The 26,099-nt window shown below is 32.2% G+C and overlaps 8 protein-coding genes across 10 annotated transcripts; 4 read left to right on the top strand and 4 right to left on the bottom strand.

The window, feature by feature from the left end:
• Positions 1-130: 130 nt before the first annotated feature.
• LOC124492967 (ubiquitin thioesterase OTUB1) lies at positions 131-1,580 on the top strand. The gene is made up of 4 exons (XM_047055998.2): positions 131-354; positions 418-554; positions 611-814; positions 882-1,580. Exons 1-4 carry the CDS (start codon positions 312-314, stop codon positions 1,335-1,337), a joined length of 840 nt encoding a protein of 279 aa, XP_046911954.1. The 5' UTR covers positions 131-311; the 3' UTR covers positions 1,338-1,580.
• LOC124492958 (uncharacterized) lies at positions 831-5,732 on the bottom strand. 3 transcript variants are annotated; one of them, XM_047055989.2, is made up of 4 exons: positions 5,325-5,588; positions 5,226-5,248; positions 4,560-5,176; positions 831-4,504 (listed from the first exon to the last, which is right to left on the bottom strand). In XM_047055989.2, the coding sequence occupies exons 3-4, from the start codon at positions 4,939-4,941 to the stop codon at positions 1,695-1,697; spliced, it is 3,192 nt and encodes a 1,063-aa protein (XP_046911945.2). In that variant the 5' UTR covers positions 4,942-5,176; positions 5,226-5,248; positions 5,325-5,588; the 3' UTR covers positions 831-1,694. The 3 variants fall into 3 exon arrangements, with proteins under 3 accessions (XP_046911945.2, XP_075591434.1, XP_046911946.2); XM_075735319.1 differs by lacking the exon at positions 5,226-5,248 and having other exon boundaries at positions 4,560-4,881; positions 5,325-5,732; XM_047055990.2 differs by lacking the exon at positions 5,226-5,248 and having other exon boundaries at positions 1,680-4,504; positions 4,560-4,832.
• An 89-nt stretch (positions 5,733-5,821) lies between these two features.
• On the bottom strand, positions 5,822-9,679 carry B52 (serine and arginine rich splicing factor B52). The gene is made up of 6 exons (XM_047055997.2): positions 9,375-9,679; positions 9,240-9,310; positions 9,068-9,181; positions 8,782-8,854; positions 6,897-6,970; positions 5,822-6,837 (listed from the first exon to the last, which is right to left on the bottom strand). The coding sequence occupies exons 1-6, from the start codon at positions 9,498-9,500 to the stop codon at positions 6,285-6,287; spliced, it is 1,011 nt and encodes a 336-aa protein (XP_046911953.2). The 5' UTR covers positions 9,501-9,679; the 3' UTR covers positions 5,822-6,284.
• A 274-nt stretch (positions 9,680-9,953) lies between these two features.
• On the top strand, positions 9,954-11,506 carry HDAC3 (histone deacetylase 3). Its single transcript, XM_047055994.2, has one exon. It carries the CDS (start codon positions 10,112-10,114, stop codon positions 11,417-11,419), a length of 1,308 nt encoding a protein of 435 aa, XP_046911950.2. The 5' UTR covers positions 9,954-10,111; the 3' UTR covers positions 11,420-11,506.
• LOC124492969 (ribosomal RNA processing protein 36 homolog) lies at positions 11,420-12,418 on the bottom strand. Its single transcript, XM_047055999.2, has 2 exons — positions 12,266-12,418; positions 11,420-12,211 (listed from the first exon to the last, which is right to left on the bottom strand). Exons 1-2 carry the CDS (start codon positions 12,285-12,287, stop codon positions 11,499-11,501), a joined length of 735 nt encoding a protein of 244 aa, XP_046911955.2. The 5' UTR covers positions 12,288-12,418; the 3' UTR covers positions 11,420-11,498.
• Positions 12,419-12,465: 47 nt separating this feature from the next.
• LOC124492970 (uncharacterized) lies at positions 12,466-13,867 on the top strand. The gene is made up of 3 exons (XM_047056000.2): positions 12,466-12,621; positions 12,715-13,379; positions 13,451-13,867. Exons 2-3 carry the CDS (start codon positions 12,772-12,774, stop codon positions 13,524-13,526), a joined length of 684 nt encoding a protein of 227 aa, XP_046911956.1. The 5' UTR covers positions 12,466-12,621; positions 12,715-12,771; the 3' UTR covers positions 13,527-13,867.
• A 4,904-nt stretch (positions 13,868-18,771) lies between these two features.
• LOC124492922 (cholecystokinin receptor type A) lies at positions 18,772-21,590 on the top strand. The gene is made up of 7 exons (XM_047055944.2): positions 18,772-19,394; positions 19,485-19,633; positions 19,711-19,956; positions 20,027-20,283; positions 20,339-20,720; positions 20,778-20,910; positions 20,984-21,590. Exons 1-7 carry the CDS (start codon positions 19,223-19,225, stop codon positions 21,478-21,480), a joined length of 1,836 nt encoding a protein of 611 aa, XP_046911900.1. The 5' UTR covers positions 18,772-19,222; the 3' UTR covers positions 21,481-21,590.
• On the bottom strand, positions 21,576-22,287 carry RpL35 (Ribosomal protein L35). Its single transcript, XM_047054652.2, has 2 exons — positions 22,150-22,287; positions 21,576-22,029 (listed from the first exon to the last, which is right to left on the bottom strand). Exon 2 carries the CDS (start codon positions 22,008-22,010, stop codon positions 21,639-21,641), a length of 372 nt encoding a protein of 123 aa, XP_046910608.1. The 5' UTR covers positions 22,011-22,029; positions 22,150-22,287; the 3' UTR covers positions 21,576-21,638.
• Between the last annotated feature and the right edge of the window lie 3,812 nt (positions 22,288-26,099).

Raw genomic sequence — 26,099 nt, 5'->3', positions numbered from 1 at the left:
AAAAAATTTAATAAAACTCATTAAATTTACTTATAAGGATTGAACATTAGAAAAAGAGGAAAAAAAGTTGAAAAGAAATTCGAATCACTTTATTCGTATACCCCATTTATGAATAGAATTCGAATGATGAAATGAATTGTCCCGAAACAACGACGGCCGACGACGGGTTTTTTTTTTGACTGTTGTCCCCCCCCATTCCATTGCATGTGAATTGCTTTTGTATACTAAACAGAGAAAAAATTTTCATCAAAATCTCACCTGAAATAATTCATCTGTTTCTTTTTCATTAAATTCGAATCGAATTATAGATCATGGCTGATTTGGTTGCCAGTGATGACAATTACAATGTTGATGGTAAATTTATACGAATAGAATTGAAAATAAAAATTCTTGATCTAAAATATCTGTTTTTGTTAGAATTAATACGTGAAAGTCAAGCAAAAATCGATCATGAAATTGCCGAACTATTTCCCTTGGTATCTGAATCTTATGACATAAACAAATTGCATAATGAGTATTCGAATGATGATCAAGTTTATCAGCAAAAAGTCGCTGTAAGTTTTCCATGCTATAAATTGAATAAATTATCTTATGGATTCAATAAATGAAGGATCTAGAAGAAAAATATGTTGCCCTGCGTAAAACTCGACCAGATGGCAATTGTTTTTATCGTGCATTTATATTTGCCTATTTTGAATCATTGTTCGGTGATCCAAATGAATTGAAACGTTTCATACAGGTTTGTCATGAAACCCGTAAAGATATCACCAGTCTTGGTTTTCCAGATTTTACTGTTGATGAATTCTATGATTACGTAAGTTGAAGTATCAAAACAAATAATTTTTATTGATATTGATTTTAATAAAACTTTTTCTTGTTAGTTTTATGAAATCGTCACACTCATCCAGGATGGTAAGGTTAAAACCTCTGAGGAATTATTGGCCGAATTAGATAAACCGTCCGTATCTGATAATATTGTCGTCTATTTGCGTCTACTGACATCATACTATCTGCAAAAAAAATCGGAATTTTTTGCTAATTTCATTGAAGGATCTGGACAGATGGCCGAATTCTGTAAACGAGAAGTTGAACCAATGTATAAGGAATCGGATCATATTCATATAATTGCCATTTGTTCAGTGTTGAATGTTAATGTACGTGTCGTATACATGGATCGTGGTGCTGGAGGTAAAGTGAATGAACATGATTTCATTCCCATATATAAGAATAATGATTCCAATGATGATAATGATAATCAATCACAGCAAGAATCTGATCCTCGTATTCATCTTCTATATCGGCCTGGACATTATGATATTCTCTACAAAAAGAAATGAATTTATCCATTTTAATGAACAACAAATTTTATCGATATATTTCATTATAGCTCGATTATTTGTGGATAAATTGAAGAAATTATTTAGGCCTATGTATCTTAATCTTCGTTACTTTCTTCCATTATAATTCCATTCTTTGTCACAAATAACATGATGACATATATTACACATACATCAATTTATATATTTGACATTTTTTGATATTAATCAAACCAAAATCATGATTGATTTGCTATAGTTCATCTTTTGGCCTCCATTCTCTCACTTTTTATGTATGTTAGGTTACTTTAATGGATGAAATAATTATGAATTTTCAAAGTATAATAGATATATAATTGTAGGGAAAAAAATTCATCGTTATGTGGCTGTTGAAACTGGTGGCAGTGACGTAGAGGTAATACTGGCCACAAATGGCATTGCGATGAATTTCTGTGTTGTTGTCGTCGTTGTTATTGTTGATGATGATGATTTTGGCCGATCTTGGCTAGAATTACTTGTAGTCGAAATTGTTCGTTGCTGAAATTTCTTATGTCGATTTAAATGCTTTTTCAATTGTTCGGCAATTGTTGTTGTGTATGAACATCCTTTCCATATGCATCGTAACCAACGTTGTGGTTTGGATGTTTCCTGTTCACCATTCCGTTGTTGTTGTTGTCGATGTTCTATATAATGTGCAAGTAGGCCTCGTTTAGTTTGAAACGTTCGTGAACAATCTTTCCATCCAATACATCCGTAACGTCGACGAGTGCGGTTTTGATGTGATTCGAGATGTTGTTGAAATGTAATTCGATTCGAGAAAATCATTCGACAATCGGGCCAAAAACAAGTGTATGTCCGCGCAGTTGATTGTTCCATCTGTTGTTGATGAACAGTTTGTAAATGACGTTGCAATGCTTCCAATGTGGTAAATTGTCGTTGACGGCAATCAAGACGATTACACTGATAAATGGTAGTTGAACATTTTGGAATTTGTTGTTGCGGTTCTTGAATGATGCCATGCACATCTCGTACATGACGTTCAAGTATGGTTGATCGAAATGTTTCATAAAAACATCCTGGTTGTTCACATCTAAATTGTGGTTTACGATGTGAAATCTGATGATTTGATAGCGATGATTTTGTACGGAATGTTGATGGACAATGTTCACATCGAAATAATGTAACGTTATTTTCTGTTTCCGTTGGTGTCGATTCATTAATTTGATCATCTTGTTGTTGTTGTTGGCTATCGATGATAACCATTGGTTCAATTGGTTGATAATCATCAGCATCATCATAATCTTCCTGTTCCTGATCTTCAAGTATAGTTGATTGATTTCGATATTGTTGTTGATAAGAAACTTGTCGATGGCGAACTAAATGGCGATTCAACGTGGATTTAGCTTTGAAAGATTTTCCACAATGTGGCCAAGAACAACGATGTTTACGAATTTCCGAATGTTTCAACATATGTACTCGATAGAGTGGTCGTTTATGTGTCTGATATGAGCAATCAGGATAACGACAATGAAATATTCGTATCGGTTGTTTTTCGGACCTTCCCGAATCATTGTCTTCGACGGATGTTACATGAGCATCATTGCTGCTATTGTCATTATCATTCACTAGATCTGCCTGTTCTTGTTGGTTGACATTACCATGATGATTAGCAGTGATAACATGACGACGTAAAAGCATCTTTGATTGTGAGGCAAAATAACACCCAGGCCATTGACATGAATATTGTCCCGAATGTGATCGAACATGATTGATGATCGACGATCGTTTAGTGAATTGTTTACCACATAATTTACAGGTAAAGGTTTCCGGACGATTTTGTTCGCCATTTTCCGGTTCGGTTTTTATTCGGTCCATATCAATTTCTTGAGGTCGTTGGCCATTCCCTTGATCTGAAATTGAAATGTTTAAACCATCTTTATGTAACATCATATGTCGAGATAAAACAACATTCGAATGACTTCGAAACGTACATCCATTCCATGCGCATGTAAATTGTCCGGAGTGCGATTTCACATGATTCGATAGGGAAGATTTCTTTCGGAATGATGTCCCACAATGTGGACATTTGAATGGAGTCTCGATTGTTGATGTTGATGTGTTTATTGTGATTGGATGATTAGTTGATATATGTTGTTGAAGTTGTACCATATTTGTCGCTTGAAAATCGCAGCCCGAATGTTGACAACCATGAATATCATCACTAACTATCGGTGATTCTGGCTCCGGTTTCAATTTTATTAGTATACCCTGTTGTTGCGAATGCAATGAACCCGAAGATGATTGATGTTGTTGTTGTTCTTGTTCCTGTTTACGGTGTACACTCATATGATTCAATAGATGAGCCTGAGTTTTATAACGTTTGGGACATCCGGCTACCGTACAGACATAATTACGATCATTGGAATGTGTCATCATATGATTCGATAAGTAACTAGTACGAGTGAATGTTTTACCACAGCCAGGCCAACGACAAATATGATTCCGTGCTGGTTGTTTGTCGTCTTGTTTAACCTGTTGCAATGGAATTGTCTGCAAAATGACTGTTTCGGCCACTTGTGTCGGTGATGGTGATGATGATGATGATGATGATGCCGGAGGCGAACGTATTGATGCTGGTGGATCAAAAATCAATTTCGAACAAGAATCCTTATGCAAATGAATACGTAATACATATTCATTACGAAAAGTTTGATTACAACGAGCACAACAAAATCGCGATTGATGTAGATTACGTTGATGTTGTATCAATAACGATACCTGATGGAATTCTTGCAAGCAGAATTTACATTGATATTGTGGCAATCGTTTTTGTTGTTCCTTTTGGATTTGATTTTCTCCTTGAATATCGACATCTTGTTCAAAGTATTCCACCTGAAGATTTTTATTTAATAATGATGAATTATCTTCAACATCATTATCATGAATTAAATTGTCAATTTCTTTACAATCATCAGCAACATTATCTTGATCAAGTAATTTTCTGAACAATTGATCCATTAACTTTCGACGAAATTGATGATCACGATTTAATCGTGATAAGAATGAACCAATCTGTTTGCTAAGACATTTCATTTCCGAATCATCATCATTTGTAAACGAATTGTCACCAATCAATGTGAAATCATTACCATCATCGATATTTTGATTATTGAAATCATCGACAATAGCTATTGAGAACATTTGTTAGAAAAACACTATTGTTTAATCTATTGTTATACTTACCAAGAATCGAATAGATAGAACTTTCATAATCATCACCCAATTGTCCAGTGGATGGTTGACCAAGATCCTGACATGTTTGTAGAAATTTTTCACAAATCATATCTGAAATTTTTTGTTTCGTTTCACATAAATCACGAGATTTTCGTTCCGATTCTTCATTATGAAGACAACCATTATCGTTGACAAATGATTCTTTCTTATCGTTTTGTTCAGCCGATTGTTGTTGATGTTGTTGAACATTTGCGATCGTTGTAAGATGGCTATTTAGATCAGCTTGAAATGAATTGAATGCATGTTTATAACGGAAAAGATCTTGGAATAGCTTTAGATTTAATTGCAATAGGCTACAAATTAGATTTACTGTTGATTTTGAATGATTCATTTTAAAATGTTTTGGCTATATCCACCAAGTTTAATAAGTTTGTCGAATGATAATGATGCTACGTTGTATGACAATGAAAGCTAAATAAAATCAATTGGTAAGGTAATAGGTGCATATACAGGATAAGGATTCCTGCTCACCACCATCACCATATACAACAAAAACCCTTATATTTTGTGTGTTGGCACCAGAATTAAGGCAATGTAGGCACAAAACCATATCTATCCATGGGGAACTATGTGAAAGCTTTAGCTTTAAAGAGTCCATATTATACTCACACATACAAAGAATAAAGCATTTGGAACGCCTGGAAAGTACATTCGTTAAACACCAACATCACACGAACACACACACACATACATAGACGAACTGTATATACATACCCGGATCCATGGTTTGCAGGATGCATGATGGTTCGTATATATCCAGCACTTGATGTTGCGTACGATGGTTTGTTCATTCGTACGTTGGTTGGTCGATGGAACGGAACATTGATGTAGGTGGTGTACACCACACCACAGTACAAAGATCCAAATCTCACACACACGCACACAGACAAACACAGAATGAGATTCGCGAATGCTGCTTTCTTTTTTTTTATATATTCCAAATTCTGGTTACATAACATACATACACACAAACATACATATGCCAGAATCACTTTTCAAAAGTGTCTGTTAAAAATCTGTCTGCTCTGATTACAGAAATCTAATCGACTAAAACGGCCAGATAAGCATCGCTCGTTCAAAGTAAATTGATCAAGATGCTACACACACACACACACACACACACACACACACACACACACAATGAAAAGGAAATTATGTAGCAATCGTAAAATTATTAAATTTAGCTCCGGTCACAAATAATATATTTAAAATTTATTTAAAAATCGAATTTATTATTATCAATTTAATTCATCAAAAAAGAAAAAAAAGAAAAAGATGATGATCAGTTATGATGTGGGTATGAAGATAATGGTTGTGTGTGTGTGTGTTTACTAATAATGCAAATAAAAACCAATCAAACAATGAGAAAAAAATGATATAAATGAAACAATAATTTTCAGTATTTAAAGATATGAATTATTGAATGTTATAATAATCGATGAATGGATGAATCTACCTTATTTAATACGTAACATTTGGTCTGAAAAAGCCGAGCCCATGACCATTGGTGGTCATATTTGGAATTTACTTACAAATACTCATTATTTGTAGGTTAAGAGAAATTAGCAATAGGTTTGGTTATCAAAAAAAAGAATAATATTATTGATATATTTATGTGTGTGAATGGGCATGTTGTTTTGAAAGATGTTGAACAAAATGGGCCAAGGCGTTAGTCTAATCAGCATCCATTGAATTACGGCTATTGTCCGAATGATCTTTACCATCAACCGATGGTGATCGTGAACGGGAATCATCTCGACTTCCTGGGGAACGATGATCACCGCCATCACGGACTGGTGATTCTGATCGTGAACGCGAACGTGAAGCAGATCCATTTTTGCCACCACTGCCATTTGCATCAGAACGTCGTCCAACTGGTGATTTGGATCGTGAACATGAACGTGATCTACTGGAGTCTGATCGTCGAGAATCAACTGATTTTGAACGATCTCGATCATCGCCACCTGAACGGCCACCTCTTGCTGCTGGTGATTTGGATCGAGATTTTGAACGATCAGAATCTGATTTGGATCGTGATCGACTTCGTGGTGATCGTGATCGCGAACGACTACGTGAACGTCCACGTCGTGGAGAATGTGATCGTGAACGTGAACGACGGCGACGTGATTTATCTTCATGCAAACGAATACGTCGTCCATGCAAATCTTGTCCATCCAATTTTTCGATAGCTGTTTTCATATCCGAATAGGTAGCAAAATCGACAATCCTATTGGGGATGATGAATGTTGTATTTTTTTTTAATTTTAATGATAGAAAAAAACTTACCCCATATTCTTCTCTCGTTTATGGGCATCAGCATAAGTTACTTCACCAGCTTGTCGCATAAAATCTTTAAGATCCTAAATGAATATTGATATTATGTGAAAAAAAAGATTAAAACGATCTGTGAACAGAAATCATGATGTACAAAGAAAAACACAAATATGGATGATTGATGAAAAAATCAATTAATGATAGTAAGGAGAAAGATGTCTATGTGTATGTTTAAGTATTGCTGAATGGCTAATTACATTTCATACCTGAATTACACCATTGTTGTAATGAGTTTTAAATATGGCAAAAAATGATCAGAACCAGTTAGGCTAGGTGAAAGTTATCCATACATATTCCCAAAAACGAAAACACGAATTGGCATTTTTTGGTTGTGGGGGAATCTCACCACCAAACAATCGGTCATCAAAAATCGCGCATTTTTAAAGTATCACAAAACGTTCCAACAAATTATCCAAGATTTTTCTTCATCACCAAACACAAAAAAATACATAGCTGGATTACGTTGTTTTTTTCATATAAAATGGAAGCAGAAATATTCCCGAGGTAATACATGATTGATCCATATCATAATCAACATCATCATCATTCGGCCTTGGCAGCGGTTGAAACGGGTGTATTTTGTATGTGGTGTGATTGTAGAAATTGGATACGGCTTTTTTCATCTTCAAATTGTATAAATAGCCTAATCTGTTTGTGTGACTAATTAATCTGGTCCATTTGAATTCGAAAAATTCGAAAACATGAGAGAAATAGTTTAGAAATATATGCATGGACATATTTCACCTATCCATATATAACTCTAACAAGTGTCATGCGGTAAAATAAAAAATGGATGATATACCACAGGCTAATGCAGCAGCGGCGGTAATGATAATCGGTCCAAGCGACACCAACACCATATGACCAGATAAGGATCGAAAACCACCATTCGCCAAATGTGTGTTTATGTCATGGCCACAACTGATGACAGATATGACCACCATATAGCGTAAATCATCAGAATTGTCATTGGGCATTGGCCACCAAATAAAAATACGGATTAAATGATCGCATTGCAAAGCAAGTGAAAAAAACCACCACTGGTCACCACCATTCCTCTCTCTATATACATGGATGATGAGATGTGATCGAATATAACTGTTTTGCTGACGTCCAACCATCTAATGGCCCTCTTTAAACTATAGTCAGATTGGTCATCTATATATATAAATATAAAATCACAAAACGGCATTTCTCTCTCCACTGGATTTACACATTCGTCGGGAAGACTTATATCTCTTCATTATTGCTTTGGGCGTCCAAACCAACAATTTAGTGAACCAGAGACGCGTTTTTAAAATTAAGTCGAAAGCATCACACGAATGACCAAAACCATTTGACATCAAACATAGCGCCCAAATGATTGATTATACGATCGAATCCATTGTTTACGCTAGGATTAACAGCGGTTTCTGTCTGCTGCTGCAACTTCTAATATTGCCTCATCTTTAATTCCTTATTCGCGTCCTCATCATCCAACACAGATAACCATTTGGCATTTGGATTGCTTTGGATATGATAGATGGGTGTGGTGTGTGTTTGTAAATGGAATAAAGACACATCCAGACCAGATAAAGAGAGTGATAAAGATAGACATCGATTTGGTGGGCGTGTAGTGAGCACCATCAATCACCATGATTAAGATACGAGGTGGGAAAGAACAACAAGGAGTAATAATAAACAAAGATCAGTAAACAAAACAACGATATGGACATTTCAATGACATTATATAACCTTTTCTCTAATCTGATATCTTATCAAATTGAATGGGTTCGGAAATTAATAAGCGGCAATGACATAAAAATGAAAAGGGAAATTAAAAAAAGTTAACTCTTACCTGCCAGCTTACACGGCTGCTAAGATTTTCGACAATCACGCGATATTCTGTATTTCGTGGTGGTCCATAGCGACTATTTTGTGGATGAAAATAAAAAAACAAAAATTAATTAGATCATAGCCAATGCAACAGGACTGATTCATTTTTATTCTATAATCAGATAACTTTCTATCATCAAGGTAACAATTATGCCCCGAAAGATGGTATATACGAATTGATCATAGTCAACGTTCATCACTAACACCTAACAAACTTGTAAAAACATTTCAAAATTGTCTAGACTTACTTTTCATTATAAGATGATCCATTACGGGATGAATATCGGCTGCCATAAAAAGATCGACCACCAAATCTTCCACCACGGCCGCGGCCATTACCACGGGCAAATTCAACATTAACACTATGTGTAGATAAAACCAGATTAGTTCATATAGGTGCAATTATTATTAAATAATTACCGTTCACCAAGCATATCTTTGCCATTCAATTCATAAACAGCATCTTCTGCATCACGATGGTCATCGAATTCCTGAAAATCAAGATAAAATGAATTGTTTATCAAGATCATGAAGAAAATATAAAAAAAAACTTACGACAAATGCAAATCCATCTTTCAAAAGAATTTCACGAATACGACCATAGCCTTTGAAAAATTTTTCAATGTCACGTTCACGTACATCATAAGATATACGACCAACATAGACTCGAGTACCGGTCATTTCTTACGTTTTCAATAATCTGTAATTTTTGTCCCAAAAGAAAAAGCAAGTCAAATCGAAAAAATTCGAAATCAAAAATTCACAAATAGAAAAAAAATTGATCAAAATAAGAATCGAGTGAAAGTGAGAGAATATAATGGTAGAAAGCACACCGAACAAATGCTCACTTGCAAGTGAAAGTGGGGCTCAATGTTACAATGGTAAAAGTTGAAGCAATAATGAAATTTTGCTCATATCATTGCTACCATTCATATACAATGTTTTATATTTTTCGATTTTTATTTAATTTTTTCAAATTTCATTCATTAATTTTATTTAAAAATCAATTATTCTATCAGAATCTCAATTTAGAGAGCAATTTCATATTGATTTAAAAATTAAATGATCGAATATTTCATAAAGATTAATAAAAAAACTTTAAAAACCATAAATTTGATTAGTTATCGTGTATCGCCATCTATAAGCGAATATTAAAATTTAAGATACTTTTGTTTCCATCTGTTTTATTCAAGTGTTGAATCTCAAAATATAAATTATTTGTCAAAAGAGACCAAAGCTTTATCGATCATTGACATTTTAAATAATTATTATAATATTCACTTGTTACTAATATGAGCAAAAAACGTGTAACATATTTTTATGATCCTGAAGTTGGTAATTTTCATTATGGAACCAATCATCCGATGAAACCACAACGATTGGCAGTGACAAATTGTTTAGTTCTTAACTACGGTCTTCATAAATACATGAATGTTTATCGGCCATATCGTGCAACCTATCATGATATGTGTCGATTTCATTCAGAAGAATATGTTGATTTTCTATACCATGTGACACCATCAAATCAACCTCAATTCCAGAAGGTGATCTCACAGTTTGGTGTCGGTGATGATTGTCCCGTATTCGAAGGCCTTTATGAATTCTGTACACGATATACTGGAGCCAGTTTACATGGTGCTTGTCAATTAAATGATAAAGTTGCCGATATTGCCATCAATTGGTCGGGTGGCCTCCATCACGCAAAGAAATTTGAAGCATCCGGATTTTGCTATGTGAACGATATTGTCATAGCAATACTCGAGCTTCTTAAATATAATCCACGTGTTCTGTACATCGATATAGATATCCATCATGGGGATGGTGTACAGGAAGCATTCTATCTAACTGATCGTGTAATGACTGTTTCGTTCCATAAATATGGTGCCTTTTTTCCTGGTACCGGTGATATGTATGAAATCGGTTATGAATCTGGACGTCATTATGCTGTGAATGTTCCATTAAAAGATGGTATCGATGATGCCGGCTATTTTAGCGTGTTCAAACCGATTATAAATGATGTTGTCTCAATATATCAACCGACTGCCATCGTATTACAATGTGGCGCCGATTCACTTCACGCTGATCGTCTTGGCTGTTTTAATCTATCATTTCGTGGCCATGGTGAATGTGTTAAATATGTCAAAAATTTGGGCATACCATTATTGGTTTTGGGCGGTGGCGGATACACCTTACGTAATGTAGCAAGATGTTGGACATATGAAACAAGTTTGCTGGTGGAAAAAGAAGTTCCCAACGATATACCATTAATGGAATATATTGAATATTTTGCACCAAATTTTACTTTACTCGATGATCTCGTACAACCTCCTGGTTCTGATCAAAAATCCATTCGAAATAATGAAACACATCAACATAATCATAACACAAAATCCTATCTGGAAAGTATTGTTAAATTTGTACAGGAAAATCTACGTATGTTGGAAGGTGCACCATCCGTACAGATGCACCATGTACCACCGCCTTGGGTTTCGGCTGATGATCTGGCCATGAAACCATTGACCAAAGAGGAAGCCATTAATGAATTCTATGATCATTCGGATCAGCAACAACAACAATCTGATGATACAATGCATGAATGATTCTCATTATTTTTGGAATTTATTTTGTAAACAAATTATTTCATTTGGATAAGGGTTAAATTAAATCAATTTGTACATATCAAACAATTGTAGGCATTCGTTTCCGATCTTTAGCGGCCAATTTTTTCCGTTTTCTTTCCATGTATTTTTGTAGTCTACCCGATTCTTTAAGTAGTTTGTATTTTTCCAGCAATTTTGTTCGTTTAATTTGACTTTTATTAACGAATTTCCGTTTTAATGAACGGTCGTTATTGGATTCATTTGTTTGTTCAGTAACATCAAATTGTTTGGTTCGAGCCAATTTTTGTCGTATACGTTTGGTTCGTTCACGTTCTTCATCCGCATGTATTTGATTGGTTATACGTTGCATCAGGAATCTTATTTTTTCTTTAATTTCCACATTTTTTGCCTTTTTCAAGCGTCGTCGTAAATCATCCAATTCTTTGCGTTTCATATCAGTGAGAAAATTATAGTTTTGTTCAAATTTATCCGAACGAAATTGGCCACATTGTTCATCAAATCGAGGATCACGAAATGTCTTTATTTGCTTGTCATTATTGGAGTAGAATCGATAATCCAATCTCTTTGATGAAACTTCGATAGGTTCCGACAGGTTATTTTTTCGCTTTTTAATCGTTATTTTTGTCTTAGGTTGTTGATTATTTTCATTTTTATCATCAATACCCGAAGAGTGAATGATTTTCAGTGGTTTCAATACAGTTTGTCGATAAACTTTGGTACCCAATTTTTCCTTTATGTTGAGCAACTCTTCGAATGGAACATGTGATAGATCTGAAAAAAATTAAAACATAAGAAATACATTAGAGAATAATAAAAATTTCAAACCTTCACTAATATCATTATCCATTTTCAGGTTTTCACAAGAATCGGTTTACATATATGTCCATCCAATCACGTGTTATGCTAGTAAAAAAAAAATTATTTGATTCTTTTTATTATTATTTTTATAATTGTTGATGATTTGATTTGAGTTCATTTGATTGATATGAACGCCATCTAGCGATACAACGATAATGTTATTGTTGCATTTGTTTTGTTTCTCATTTTTCTTTTCTCGATTTTTGTTACACATTACGTTTTCTGTATGTGGGTGTCTGTATATATTCGTGCATAATTCAGCAATTGTTTACTTGAAGAATAAAATAATATATACATCGCCCAATCTCAACAGAATACATTAGGTAAGCAGAATATTGTGATTATCTATTGTCTATTCGATAATTAATGTTTTCTACAAAACTTTTTAATTTGATTTTTTTCTGATCCAAACAAAGTAAACTTGGATTTTCGAATTTAATCAGCTCATTGGTGTGATTGCTTTCACCACATAAATGGACGAAGAAATTGAACAACGTCTTCGTGGCCTTGATGAAACAGTAAATGAACTGGCTCGAAAAAATAAATCCAAAGAATTGCAAAAAGAAATCGAATTACGTTTGGCTAAACTTAATGAACGTGATCCCAATTTCTATTCAGCACAAGAGCCCCCTGTTAAGCTGTTGTCGATAAAAAAACATCGAACAGCCGTGGAAGAAGCCGATGATTTATTACAACAATTCATGCAAGAAGTTTCGCTTGATGAGAAGAAGAACGAATCATTGATTGTTGCCGATAAAGAATTGGAACAACGACTGGAAAAATTGGCCACAGAACAGGCAGAATTAAGCATTAACAAGAATCGAAAGAACCCAATGCTGAAAAAATTCAAACAAACAGGTAATCTTATACATCAACTTGTGATGCGTCGAAGCCTTGAAATCCGTGAGCGTAGTCTTGATGATGGTAATGATGATGAAATTCCCGATGTAATAGCCGACGATGACGAACAACTGAATGAAGTAATCAACGATGATGTAGATTGGTGTACCACCTGTAATGAGGATGGTGTCGTACGTTGTATCGATTGTGATATGGACATTTATTGTCTCGATTGTTTTCGGTTAGTTTAGCATAACATTTTTTTAATTTCATAATAATTTTATGATAATGATTGACAATCATTCAAATTAGGGAACTTCATCGTGATCGCGATATGCGTGGCCATCGAACGCAACCTTATCAATCATCACAGTCTCAGCGTTGTTGAACGACATATTTCATTTTCCTTTTTTGATTGTTTTTCTATTTCTTGGATCGAACTAAATCAAATTAATTTCGTTTACGAATCAAATATTTTTTCCTAACACTTTATATTCACTTGTTAAGAATTTAATTTTTCAGTTACTGACAGACGTCTGTCCAATTTTGAATGCTTTATTATCCAGAATCTTGTCAATTAATCAATTAATTAACTATTCAAAAAAAATTGATCCTTCGTGGACCATTATTTAGATTTTCGAATTTTTCATGATGAAAGTACGGATCATTGCCATCAAGAATATTATTGTTATTATTATTGATGTAAAGAATAAAAATGGATGATGTGAATTTATGATTTATTGTTTTTATTATAAATCGAATTGATGTACCAGAATTGCATACGAATATTGTATCCTTTCAGCCAATTTAAAGATAGAATGGCCAATAATTCATTTGAATTCGGGTGAATGAATTAATAATTATTTATCGTGCTATATGTTGATCCCATTGTCTGATTATATTCTTTATGTGTTTATAGATTTTCAATGATCGATTTTTATTCCTCAAGCTAAACTAAATGTATATGTTTTGTTCGAGACAATAGACTACTTACTGTGTAAACTGATCACGATTCTATTGATTGATTGATTGATATTGGATTGTCAGAGGAGAAATTTGTTTTCGAAATCATTCTTATATTCCCCATCAAACAAAATAACATCCGACAGTTTCCATATCTTTGGGGCTTTTATTCATATATATTCACTATGAATTATTCACTATCTCTCATACCTTTAGCCTATTTCTAACATATTTCGAAAGGCCAGAAAAGACAAACAGCTAACAATAATAAAAGAACAAAAAATTCCAAGATAAATAAAAGACGAATTCAAACAACAGCCAAAAAAACAGTACCCCCAATGGAAAGTAATCGCTTTGGTAGGCACCAACATAACGTGAAATTATTTTTTATTTAGATTGAGAAGTTCATTTATCCCGAAAAAAAGTTCCTACACTAAGAGATCATCAAAATTAGAATATGGTACCTAACGCCTACACATTTCTATCTGTTTATATATATATGTGTGTGTGTGCTATAGAATCTAGAATCTGTAAACAGGATGAGCTTTAACTTAAAAATAATTCAATAGTGAAAGTGATGAAGACAACCAACATATGGGCAAATGAAAATAATACAATGAGAGTGACCTTCCACAAAATCTCGAGAAATGAATTCGTGGAACAAAACCGCGGGCTTCGAATACAAGAAATTTGAAATGGTGTGTGGCAAATCGCATAATTTTTTTCTCTATTTTTTTTTTTGTTTGGTCATCTATTCTGTCAAAGTGTGGGAGTGGGAAGTATACCAAAAAAAAAGATCATTCATCGGAATTCCGTTCAATATGATATGATCGATACACGCAACTATCGATTGATCAGTTACACACACTTATGTTTACCCGTTTCCATATCATTATTATTGCATTACCGAAAAGCCAGAACTTGACTCGATAATTATCTATAGTGGATGATAAAGGAATATTCTGCTGTGATGATGATAACTATGAGTAATGAGAATAAGTCATTGATCATTAATTAAATTAACTATATTGGCTACTTGAACCAACATCATTATCCGTTCGTTGGCCGGTGATCCAAACGCTTACATTCACAGCTAACACATTAATTGATTCACAATTCAATGCATGATGATGATGATGACGATTGTGAAACCGTCTATCTGTATTTTTTGTTTCTCTATTTTTCAACAATTCAGATTTCCGTTTTGAATTTTAAATAAATTTATCATTTCGGGTGTTTCTGTTTTACCAAATCGATTGTTTTTTTTTATTTAGGTTATGTTGATTTTTTTCTTTTCTTTTTGAACGAAAATTAAATTTTATAAAAGTGCGATGAGAATTCGAATTGTTCATTTTGCCTTTTTTTCTTTTTCCATGGTAAGAATTTGAATGTCTAAGGCTTGAGAATTTAATGAGGAATTACCTATTTGGCTACATCAAGTTTGTTGAACTTATTGATTATTTCGGAACAAAAAGTAATAATAAAAATGAAAAAATCTCACTAAATGTAGAATTCACCGATAACCACATTGGATGATGATGATGATGATGATGACGTGGATAAAGTTTTTTTTCATAAAAAAAGTTGAATTGATTTCCTTCGTTTTTTATCTTTTTCTACTCTGTGTGTATATATTCAATCATTGTGAATATGATAATTCTGGTTCGGAGTGAAGTGATGCCTAATTTTCGGAAAAAACCGTTTTGCTTCATTCTATTTATTTGTTTGTTTGTACCGTTTGTTTTTTCATTCTTTTCCGATGAAAAAAATTTTCATTCTGTTCACCTTTCAGTCAGTTGGTTTGTTGTTTATTTTATTTTTCATTTCTGTTTTGTCCGATTAAAATAAATTCTAATGAAATGACTTTCATTGTCATTTTAAATTGAAAATTTTCCCAAGTGGAAAGTAGATTTTTTTCGTTGCTGTTGTTTTTGTCGTTATATTTTGCCTACGGTAAAATGATTGGGAAATAGAAACAAACAACATTTGAGAGAAATCATGATTATTTGGGCCAGTTTTCTTCAAAAGAAAAAGAAAACAATGCTAAAGACAAATTTTCTGACCTTTTTTTATTGGTTGTTGTTCATGAAGAGAATGGAGAAAAAAATTCCAAAGCTGATGTGTGATTATTATTAGGCAATCAATTTATTGCCTATAATTCTTGATGAATATAAATCTAGATGAAGAGATAAAAATTATTCATTGCTAAAAGTTAATTCATTGAAATTTGATACAGTATGAAAATTTTTTTGATGATTTGCCACCATCACTACAGTCAACATTTCTGTCAAAACCAGATAGATAGAAGAAATAAAATTCTATTTGCTAATCAAAAAGATTGAGATTCTTGTAATAATGAATGGTAAAAGGGTCCGGGTTGCATTGAATGATAAATGGATCGATTTTGTATGAAATTACGAATCGATTTATTGTATGCATCTATGTTCAAGCCAATTCTAAAATTTTCTGCTGACTCTAATAACTCTGATCCATTATATTTGTTTAATGAATTCGCTATCTAATTACCATTAAATTATAATTGTTGTTTACGATTCCATCTTCAATTTTGATTTAATGTTTGATTGATAAATTCAACAAAAAAAAAGAAACATTATAAATAAATCTATTATATTTCGAATAACAAATTAAATTAATTTCATTTCTTTTCTCATTCATGTGGTTATTTTGAAAATGATGATAGATTCCATTGAAAATGGAAATCTTTCCGCTTGAATGAATTGGTATATTTTATCTTTCATTTATTTAATTTGTTTTATCATCATCACCATCACCAAGAGGTTATATTCATTTCATATTCTTTTTTATTCACTTACCCGTATTTTGGCTGAATTCTTACTTTTTAAAGAAGTTGGCTATGCTCTCATCACAATTATCATTGAATTGAATATTTTCATTTTTTTCAAGTGATGATGTTCACAATGTGATGATCATTTTATGAAACAAGCTTCAAATCAAGTTAAATCGCCCATCGGCATTTCAAGTTTGAATATTAAAGTTAAGCATTATAAATCGAGATCGATGATGATGGTTAATGGTGATGATATCCCATTTTTTCAACATCTTCTGCCTAATTGTTCGTATAAATGTGTAGAATATTTCATGAAAACCAAAAGTGAATTGGCGAGATATTCAAACAAACAAACTGAGATCGTCATCGATCGTTTTTTGTCATTTGTTGTTCGGCAATAAATTTTATTTTTCTACCCTTTTTTATGTTCACTCGATTCTTTCTTGAGAATTCAATGATGGCATTGACCTAAACTCTTGAATTTAGTGTCTATTTGACTGTTGAAACATGCAAAAAAAGATTCTGTTATCTTTTGATTATGTAGAAATTCTTACATAAGATTAATCCATATGTATCCAAGCGCGAAAAACCGGCTGGTCTCATGTTTGTGTAGAATCTTGAGCCGAAACATTATCATTTTTTCTATTATGTTGGTGTGTAAAACGGTTGTGTTCTTAGTAAAAAAAAATATCTCACTTTTTATGGTTCGATACTTTTATTTGCTTTTTATCTGTCTCACAATTATATATTTAAATCAACCAATTTCATTTCCAATTCATTCTTAAACACTATCTATTGAATTCGTTCATTGAAGCAAAACGTAAATCATAATTAGAAGAAATGATTATTTATTTTGTGCCGCTTTTGATAGCACCGGAATATTTTGTTTCTTTATCACATCAATCGTCGTTATTTTCATTTTCCGTTGCTAGAAATTTTTTTTCTTTCAATATTTTTTTTCGGTTATTTCATTTGTTACATTTAATACCGTTATCATCATCATCGTCATTATAGATTGAGAGTTGGCTGTTTTGTGGATGCGCGAAAATGCCTATTTTTCTATATCCGCACCACTAGTTGAAAAAGTTTCCATCATTTCTGCTTCTTTCATTTTCTTTATTCCAAATCTGTTATTCGACCATTTGGTCTTTCATTGTATTCATTGTCTATATATCATTATTTTCAATGTGTAATGATAATAATAAAAATCTTTGACGAAACTATGAATCAAAATTATTGGCGCCAGTTCGAAATGACAAACAAATGATTATTATGAATTGTCTATTCTAATTCTGTTGTGCATATGTGTGTGTATGTGTATGTATTTCATAGAAACTAAAGGATTATCAATTTCATTCTAATTTGGGATTAAAATCGTTTGTAATGCATCTGAAAATTCACATCTGGTTATAAACTTGTAAACTTGTTTGTCATCATAATCATAATGATGATGATGATCATCAAATCATGGCAAGAATGTTATTTCGACAACAATAATGAACGAACGAAAAAAAAAAAATTTATTTTGCTTTTTGATCCGTTGTTCTGTTTGATGACAAAACAACAGTTCGATTGAATGATTATTTTCAAAACAAATCCAAATTCAACATTGATAACTTTTTTTCACCCAAAAACGGGATGATCAAATCCTTTTTTTTTGTTTCTATTGCTGATGATTTTTTATGTTCGCTGTTACCGAATTATATTCGGCATCAACGATTTTTTCTTTCATTAATACTCTCGATAGATGTGTGTTTGTCGTTTTGTGTTGATGTTTTTTTTTCTATTCAATGATCACAATTTGCCTAAGTGATTTTTTCATTTTTTTCGCTTTTTTTTCCAATTTGTCGATTCGTAAATTATTGTTTGCTTTGGCAACAAACAAAAAGTTTGTTTCGATGTGTGTATGTTCGGAATAATTTTTCTTTTTTTTTTCTTCTGTCTTTTGAATCTCAATTTGATTCAATTTTATCATTTAATGCTTGAATTCTTTTTTTCATTGATACCATTATTGGGCCAATCAACCTATTCTCATCGATATATATCATTGATAAAAAAAAACTAATTTTCGGTTGAATCGAAAATTTTTTCCGATTAATATATTTTATCTGGTTTCATTGCCTGGTCTTCTGATTGACCAATCTTCAAATAAACTGCTACTGCGTTGTTTTAAAGTCCATTAATTTAGTTTCTTTTATCGCCTGCTATCTATTTTGAATTATTATTTTAATTTTTTTATACATCCTACTGCTGTTTGTCGATGATTCTACAACACGAATTTTTTGGTTTCACGAATAATAAATGACAACAACATGAATCCGTTTATGACTGACAATGATTATAATGATCATCATCGAATGAGTAATATTGCTGATGTGGATGAATTTATTGGTAATAATTCTGACGATCCATTCTCATCGTCTTCATCATATCCAAATTTTAATTTATTTGATTTGACAACAACATTGACGGCTTTATTTTATGGTAAGTCTTATAAATTTGATACTGGTTGATAACACTTGGTAGACGTTAGTTGAATATTCAAATGGCTGAAATAATGATTATTCTTATCAGGGTCGGCATTTGTATTGGGCACAATAGGCAATGGACTTATCATTTATATTGTTGCGCATTATCCTCGAATGCGTACATTATCCAATGTATTTTTGGCATCATTAGCCACTGCAGATCTATTATTGGTTTGTGTTTGCATTCCAATCAAGGTAGGCTTATAAACGATGATAATTTCCAAAATGTCTTGATTACTGTATTAATGTGATAAACACAAACGCAAATATAGTTTATTCAACTCATAACCTATACATGGACATTCGGTCTATTCATGTGTAAAGCCATCCATTATGTTCAATCATTGAGCGCCTATTGTTCAGTGCTTACATTGACCATAATCAGTGTGGAACGATACTATGCCATCATACATCCTGTAAAATGTCGAGCTACATTTTCCATGCGACATATTCGTAAGATGATCTGTCTTACATGGCTTTTATCGGCCATATTAGCATCTCCATCCGTGGGCGTCTATGTAAGCAATATTTACTGTGATAATGTGATTTTCCAAGTGGATATAATCCAATCCTATTCATTTATGGAAGATGTTGGTTCGAATTGGTGATGAATATGATTCTGATCATTTCTGGTGTGTACGTATTGCTTCGGATTGGGCGGCTGATGAATCGGATATGAATCAAAAATGGCATGAAGCACGGATTGTTTATGAAGTATATCAGATCTGTACCATATTGATTCTACCGACATTGGTCATGATATTTACTTATACCAGAATTTGTACACATTTATGGATCGTTTTTCATCGTCGCACAGCAATGAGATTTGGACATGCTTGTTATTTGTAAGTGTACATTATACTAATCGAAATTTTATTATAACAATTAATTTATTGACAGTATGTCAGACAATAATGGCCATTCGAATTGTCCAGAGACTACTTCTACAGCGGCTACTGTTTGTTTATCATCGAGATCATCGTTTCCCAGTAATATGACTGCATTCACAGCATCATTGTCATCGGATTCGACAACATCGACTGCGGCAGCAGCTCATTACCTCAATCGAAACAGTACAAAATCAGTCGATACTGGTGAGCCGGGAAATGGTAATATATTTCCGCCACCAACACCTACATCGGTTGCATCATCAATACAATCACATTATAATATATCCATACCATCATCAACACAATCACTAAGAAATTCACGACATTCATATTGTCAACAATGTTCACATCACTTTAAAACCAGTGATGAAGACAATCAAACAGTCAAACAGGTTGACCAACGGCTTTACCAAATCAGAATAAAATGAATTTTTTTTTTGCAATTATAGGTAATCAAGATGTTAGTCGCCGTTGTGGTTCTATTCGTACTTTGTTGGGCACCAACATTAGTTATCGGGTTACTTCGTGCATTCAACATGATTGCTGAAACTAATGAAGGAATTCTGAAAGAAATTATTACCGGTAATTATCAATCGTAATTCAAATGAAATTGGAAAAAAAATTTCATTTTTTTCTATTTATTCCAATTGTACAGTTACATTTCTATTATCATATCTAAATTCTGTAATCAATCCAATAATCTATGGTTTTATGTCTAAAAATTTTCGCCTTTATTTTCGATTAATATTCATGCAATTCTGGTCATTGCTCACCACTGGTCATTGTATCGATCATCATCATCATCACCATAGGCATCGGTATCACAATAATCAACATAATCGCAATAATAATAATCATCATCGTGTTGTAAATACGAAAACTTATCGTATGAATATACAAACTACCGAAATACAAATGGATCATACTGATGAATCAAAAACGGATCGACAGCGAAAACGTCAATCATGGGAATTCAGTCCTTCAACCAGCATGCAGACTAAATCATCATCATTGGCAAATAAACATCCTCTGTCGAAAACAATTCGAATGAAAGAATTTTCGCGAGATTCATCCACAATGATCGGTCAGGAACCATCAGCAACAGTAGTTGATCACAATCCAATAGTCAATGCTCATTTACCGTTGAAATAATTATATGTAAAAGAAAATGTGATTTTTTTCTCGATTTATCCGTTTCAAATTATTTATATCAAAGCCCATTATAACAAAGATATTCCAATAAAAAATACACGAGAAAAAAATTTATTCACTCTTTTCTTGTTTGTCCAAAAAAAAATTATTTCATTATATTAAACTTTCAAAGCATATTTTCTTTGCGGCCACAATCGTTCACGACGCATTTGTTTTCGCGTTTTGATAGCTTTCTCGTTTGGTGTCAATTCTCGACGTTTAGCACGTGTTAATTTCGGGCGCAAATCTAATGGTTTGTATTTTTTGCCACGATATACACGACGAAGATTTTCCTTTTGTGTTTGATTGATGACGGTCAACACACGGGCAATGTTTTTACGGAATACACGAATTTTCGATAATTTCGATGCTGTTCCACCCGTTACTTTGGCCACACGTAGATTTGAAAGTTCTTGTTTCAATTCATCTAATTGTTTCATCAATTCATCTTTGCGTTTGCCACGCAAATCTTTCGTCTTGAGTTTGGTCATATTTGGATAAAATTTTTTCCTGTTTGACAGTAGTATCAAAAAAAAGAATAAAATGTTAAATATTTTATCGGTAACAATGAAAAAGAGTGATAAAATGAAATCATTTATGAAATGATAAAAAAAATCGCTCAAAACTTACCGAATATTCCGAAAATGTAGCCAAAATAACAAATTAATCACAACACACACAGCAAAAAAACACTGTCTAGTGAAATTAACAGGAAAAAGGAAAGATTTTTTCTCGTTTTCAAATACACGTGTGAGCTATATCGTCTATTGACACCGTTGTAAACACTACTGAGTTCAAATAGAAAAAAGTATCAAATCAAGTAAATAGATGGCGCAATGATATCGAATAAAGTTAATCATTTATTTGATTAAGAAATGCGTTGGAATCCTCTATTGATATAAAGTTTATAAACGGAATATAATCAACCGGGTCAAATACCCTACGACGAATGTAATCATAGCATATAAATGATGAGGAAACACCTGGCTGAATGTTTTTATCATAACCAGTGTTTATTGATAATCCATGTTGATTCAAGGTATTTATAATATATAAAATTTTATTTCGTTAGCCATCTGGACCATTCAAATAGGGTCTTCGCTTTTTTTTACATTTAAAGTTTTATCATTGATCTAACAATGCGTGTATGTCAAACAAGATGGTAAGATAAACAAGGTCGATACGATTTTATGTGAATTGGTCGGTCGGTCACAAATGTTTTTTTATATGGTTATTAATCTGGAAAATATTTCAGGCATCTTTTTTAGATGGTTAAATGATGCCGCTTGTCCTGTCAGTGACGAACTTGCGACCTTGCAAAAACATTCAATACAATGCATTGAATTTTGTCATTTCTTGTCTTGTGACCATCATCATCGTCGTCGTCTTTATTTGTTGCTATGATCATTCATTCAATAATGGTCAAAAACATACGTTTTGTTATCAACTCGTCAAATCTTGTTGTGGTGAATATAAAATTTTATGACTTTCTTAAAATCTCTTTTTTTCAAAATCATTATTTTTTTTGTTGTCTAAAAATTTCCGATTCCATTATCATGCTTGATGGTAATGTCATTATTATTATATACAAAACATAAATCATTGGATTACAGTGATTATAATCATTTATTATTCCTTCGACTAATTGGAATCGGATTTGAATCCATATTGAAAAAAATTTTTTTTTCTTTCATTCCTAAATCGTTTCATTGACTATGATGATGATGATGATGATGATGATAATAATTGTCCTTTTTATTTCTATTACAACTTGATTATTTTTTTTCAATCCGATTTAATTAATCATCATTATGTTTATCATTGCCAAGAATTTCACTATTCAAAATATATTAATTGTGTGATGATATGATATTGTAATATTAGGCGTGTATAAGTCGTAAAAATATATAGAATGATTAAAGTATTAAGAGTTGAATTTTGACCAATTTTGAATTTTGATTCTAGTTTATTCAACAAAATTTTTTTTTTAAATTTTCTTTGCTCATAACTAGGTTGGTTCCAAGATATATAATAATAAATTTTTAATTCTGTTTGAACAATAATTAACGATGTGATAAACACTAGAATAAATCATATCCGTTTGATACGTTTTAATAAAATCACAAATAAAAATCAGTATCGAGGTCAAAGTATTTATTGATAGGGGGTGATATTTTGTAATACAATGACAATCATATTTGATGATGATCAATTAAATTCCTACACACACACACACACTGGCACATGGATGTTTAATCCAGTTTTTTTTCATTTATTAATCTTTAATAACATTGCACAATACGTTTGCAATACAGACTAACACACACACACCTATAGATCGAAATGTAATCTATCAGTCATGAATGTTCATTTTTCATGTCATCCATCAATCATTTGTATGATAGCTGTGTTTGTGTATCAAGAATGTGTTTTTATTCTGATTGTATGACTCATATATTGGATATAGGGGTTTGTTTATCACGAAAAAAGGGGTAACTCTCTCTCTCTTTTCTTTCTATTATTATCAACTTTTCATTATATGAACAGGTATAAATTGTGATGAGAACAACAATAACGAAAAATAATTCCTCCACCCACTGCCGTACTGTAGTCATGATGGGTTCTTTTTTTCCTGTTTTTTTTTATCTGGTGCATATCTATCAACTCAATGTTCTCTGTATACACAAATAATTATAACAAGTGGCCAGGTTTTTTTTTCTTCAATTTTGAACAAAACATGAAAAAACTTGATTTCCATGAATTTCGTTGTTTTTTTCTATTTCTTTGACAAGACATCTGTGCTTTTATTTTGTCATGTCAAAGATAGATAAATTATCAATTATGGTTCTCGCCTTATCGTTTGTATTTAGGTCTATTCTTTATTTGTCAGTTTCTCTGGTTTTTAAAAATGTTTTCTTTACAATTAAGACGAACAAAAAAAAAGACATTCACATTATAATATACACATAAGACGAAGAGCGTGAATGAATCCTCGTTAAGGAATAGTTGGTTGGCAACAAGAAGATTCGGATGAGAAAGAAAGTTCGTCAACCATTCGTTATGAATCATCGATGTGCCTAAATGCGTTGACATCAAATAAACAAACAAATAGAAGTTTTTCCAGTTAGTTTGTTCAAATTTGTTTCTTCTGTATTTGTCTATTACAATTATATTGAAAATTTTGGTTCAAGTTTGATTGGTCATTTTTTCTTCTTACTTTTGATTCAATTATTTGATCGGAAATGGCCAATATGCAGGTATATTTGATTGATTGTCGGGTGAATCAATTTTCGATTGTTCCCTAAATAAATCAATCTTTTTGATCAGACAACCGGAACTATTTGAAATTGGCTTATCCTGAATGAATAATAAAACTTTTTTTGTTTGAATTGAATTCGGATTGATCAATAGGGTTAATGTATTCTCTTCCTCTCTCTATATATAACTACTATTCAACTCTGGTAAATTCGTTCAAATTCTATGGTGAATGACAAAAAATAGAAAACATCATTTAACATTAGTGTTAAGTTAATCTTTAGTTTATAATTAGGATCCATTTTTTCTATGGTATGGTTGATTGAAAAATAACTACGACAATTATTATCATCATATATAATGAATTGTACTGTGAGTTTGTTTTTTTTAAAAAATTTATTACTGTATTTCTAAATAATATTCAATATAGCATGAAATTATAACAAAATAAAATGCCAACAATCCTTATTGATCATCTATAATCTATATTTATCCTTTTTCTATATCCCGTAAGGTTGAATGAACCAGCACAATTGATTTCAATGACCTTACAACATCTATTTTTTTTCTTAATTCATAATCTTAGATATCCAAAAAAAAATAAATGATATTTTCAAACAATCATATTCTGTATATATCTTGTCAAATGGTATATATTCTAATAGTTGACATTTTTTTAATTTACATACTTACAATGTTGTTACTAGCTTGTTTTTCTCTACAGTGTGTTACAGATGGTTAGCATACAAACACACACACACACGAATATCAAACACATCTTTGGCCAGATGTTTCTTTCCTGTTACTGGACTGTATCATCATTGACTATGTTTTGGTCGAGCCATTTTTTCGCTTTCCCTCTCTCTCACGAACCATTCATATCTATCTATACACATTGCTATAATAATCAAATTATTTAGACTAAACCTTTTTTCTGTAGGATATAATCATAAAAAGATTGGTGTCTGAATAAACATATGACACTAGTTGTCACATTTGTATATTTGTTCATTTTTAGCAAAATGATTCAGCCCACTCTGCTAATATACGATAAAAAAATCTGTTCAAACGCTATAGCTTTATTATTTGATTAATATTAACCAACACAATAACCAATGTACTAGTTGGATGCTTTGTTATTGGTTATGATAGCTTTGAGATTTATAAAAAAAATAATTTACATATGATACGGTCATTTTTTCTGCACCATTATTTTTGAATGAATGAATTTTCATTTTGATTAATGTCAACTATCACCATAATCATCTTGAATGTCATGTGATAACTTATTTCATTATCATTCAAATTATGTGTGTGTGAAAAAT

The sequence above is a fragment of the Dermatophagoides farinae genome, chromosome 1 (assembly GCF_024713945.1).
Source record: "Dermatophagoides farinae isolate YC_2012a chromosome 1, ASM2471394v1, whole genome shotgun sequence".
Classification (NCBI taxonomy): Eukaryota; Metazoa; Arthropoda; class Arachnida; order Sarcoptiformes; family Pyroglyphidae; genus Dermatophagoides; species Dermatophagoides farinae.
Note: the sequence above shows the minus strand (reverse complement) of the source record. Positions and strands in the feature narration are given on the sequence as shown.

Bases quoted from the DNA above. Each gene is read 5' to 3' on its own strand.
- LOC124492958 (XM_047055989.2), bottom strand. From the start codon at position 4,941: ATGAATCATTCAAAATCAACAGTAAATCTAATTTGTAGCCTATTGCAA. The intron at 4,505-4,559 runs GTAAGTATAACA...TGTTCTCAATAG, and splicing joins TTCTATCTATTCGATTCTTG to CTATTGTCGATGATTTCAAT.
- LOC124492922 (XM_047055944.2), top strand. From the start codon at position 19,223: ATGAATCCGTTTATGACTGACAATGATTATAATGATCATCATCGAATG. The intron at 20,284-20,338 runs GTAAGTGTACAT...ATTTATTGACAG, and splicing joins TTTGGACATGCTTGTTATTT to TATGTCAGACAATAATGGCC. The intron at 20,721-20,777 runs GTTGACCAACGG...TTGCAATTATAG, and splicing joins ACAATCAAACAGTCAAACAG to GTAATCAAGATGTTAGTCGC.
- LOC124492967 (XM_047055998.2), top strand. From the start codon at position 312: ATGGCTGATTTGGTTGCCAGTGATGACAATTACAATGTTGATG. The intron at 355-417 runs GTAAATTTATAC...TGTTTTTGTTAG, and splicing joins TGACAATTACAATGTTGATG to AATTAATACGTGAAAGTCAA. The intron at 555-610 runs GTAAGTTTTCCA...CAATAAATGAAG, and splicing joins TTTATCAGCAAAAAGTCGCT to GATCTAGAAGAAAAATATGT.
- LOC124492970 (XM_047056000.2), top strand. From the start codon at position 12,772: ATGGACGAAGAAATTGAACAACGTCTTCGTGGCCTTGATGAAACAGTA. The intron at 13,380-13,450 runs GTTAGTTTAGCA...CATTCAAATTAG, and splicing joins TATTGTCTCGATTGTTTTCG to GGAACTTCATCGTGATCGCG.
- RpL35 (XM_047054652.2), bottom strand. From the start codon at position 22,010: ATGACCAAACTCAAGACGAAAGATTTGCGTGGCAAACGCAAAGATGAA.
- HDAC3 (XM_047055994.2), top strand. From the start codon at position 10,112: ATGAGCAAAAAACGTGTAACATATTTTTATGATCCTGAAGTTGGTAAT.
- LOC124492969 (XM_047055999.2), bottom strand. From the start codon at position 12,287: ATGGATAATGATATTAGTGAAG. The intron at 12,212-12,265 runs GTTTGAAATTTT...AATTTTTTTCAG, and splicing joins GGATAATGATATTAGTGAAG to ATCTATCACATGTTCCATTC.
- B52 (XM_047055997.2), bottom strand. From the start codon at position 9,500: ATGACCGGTACTCGAGTCTATGTTGGTCGTATATCTTATGATGTACGT. The intron at 9,311-9,374 runs GTAAGTTTTTTT...CTTGATTTTCAG, and splicing joins AAGATGGATTTGCATTTGTC to GAATTCGATGACCATCGTGA. The intron at 6,971-8,781 runs GTAAGAGTTAAC...ATATTCATTTAG, and splicing joins GCAGCCGTGTAAGCTGGCAG to GATCTTAAAGATTTTATGCG.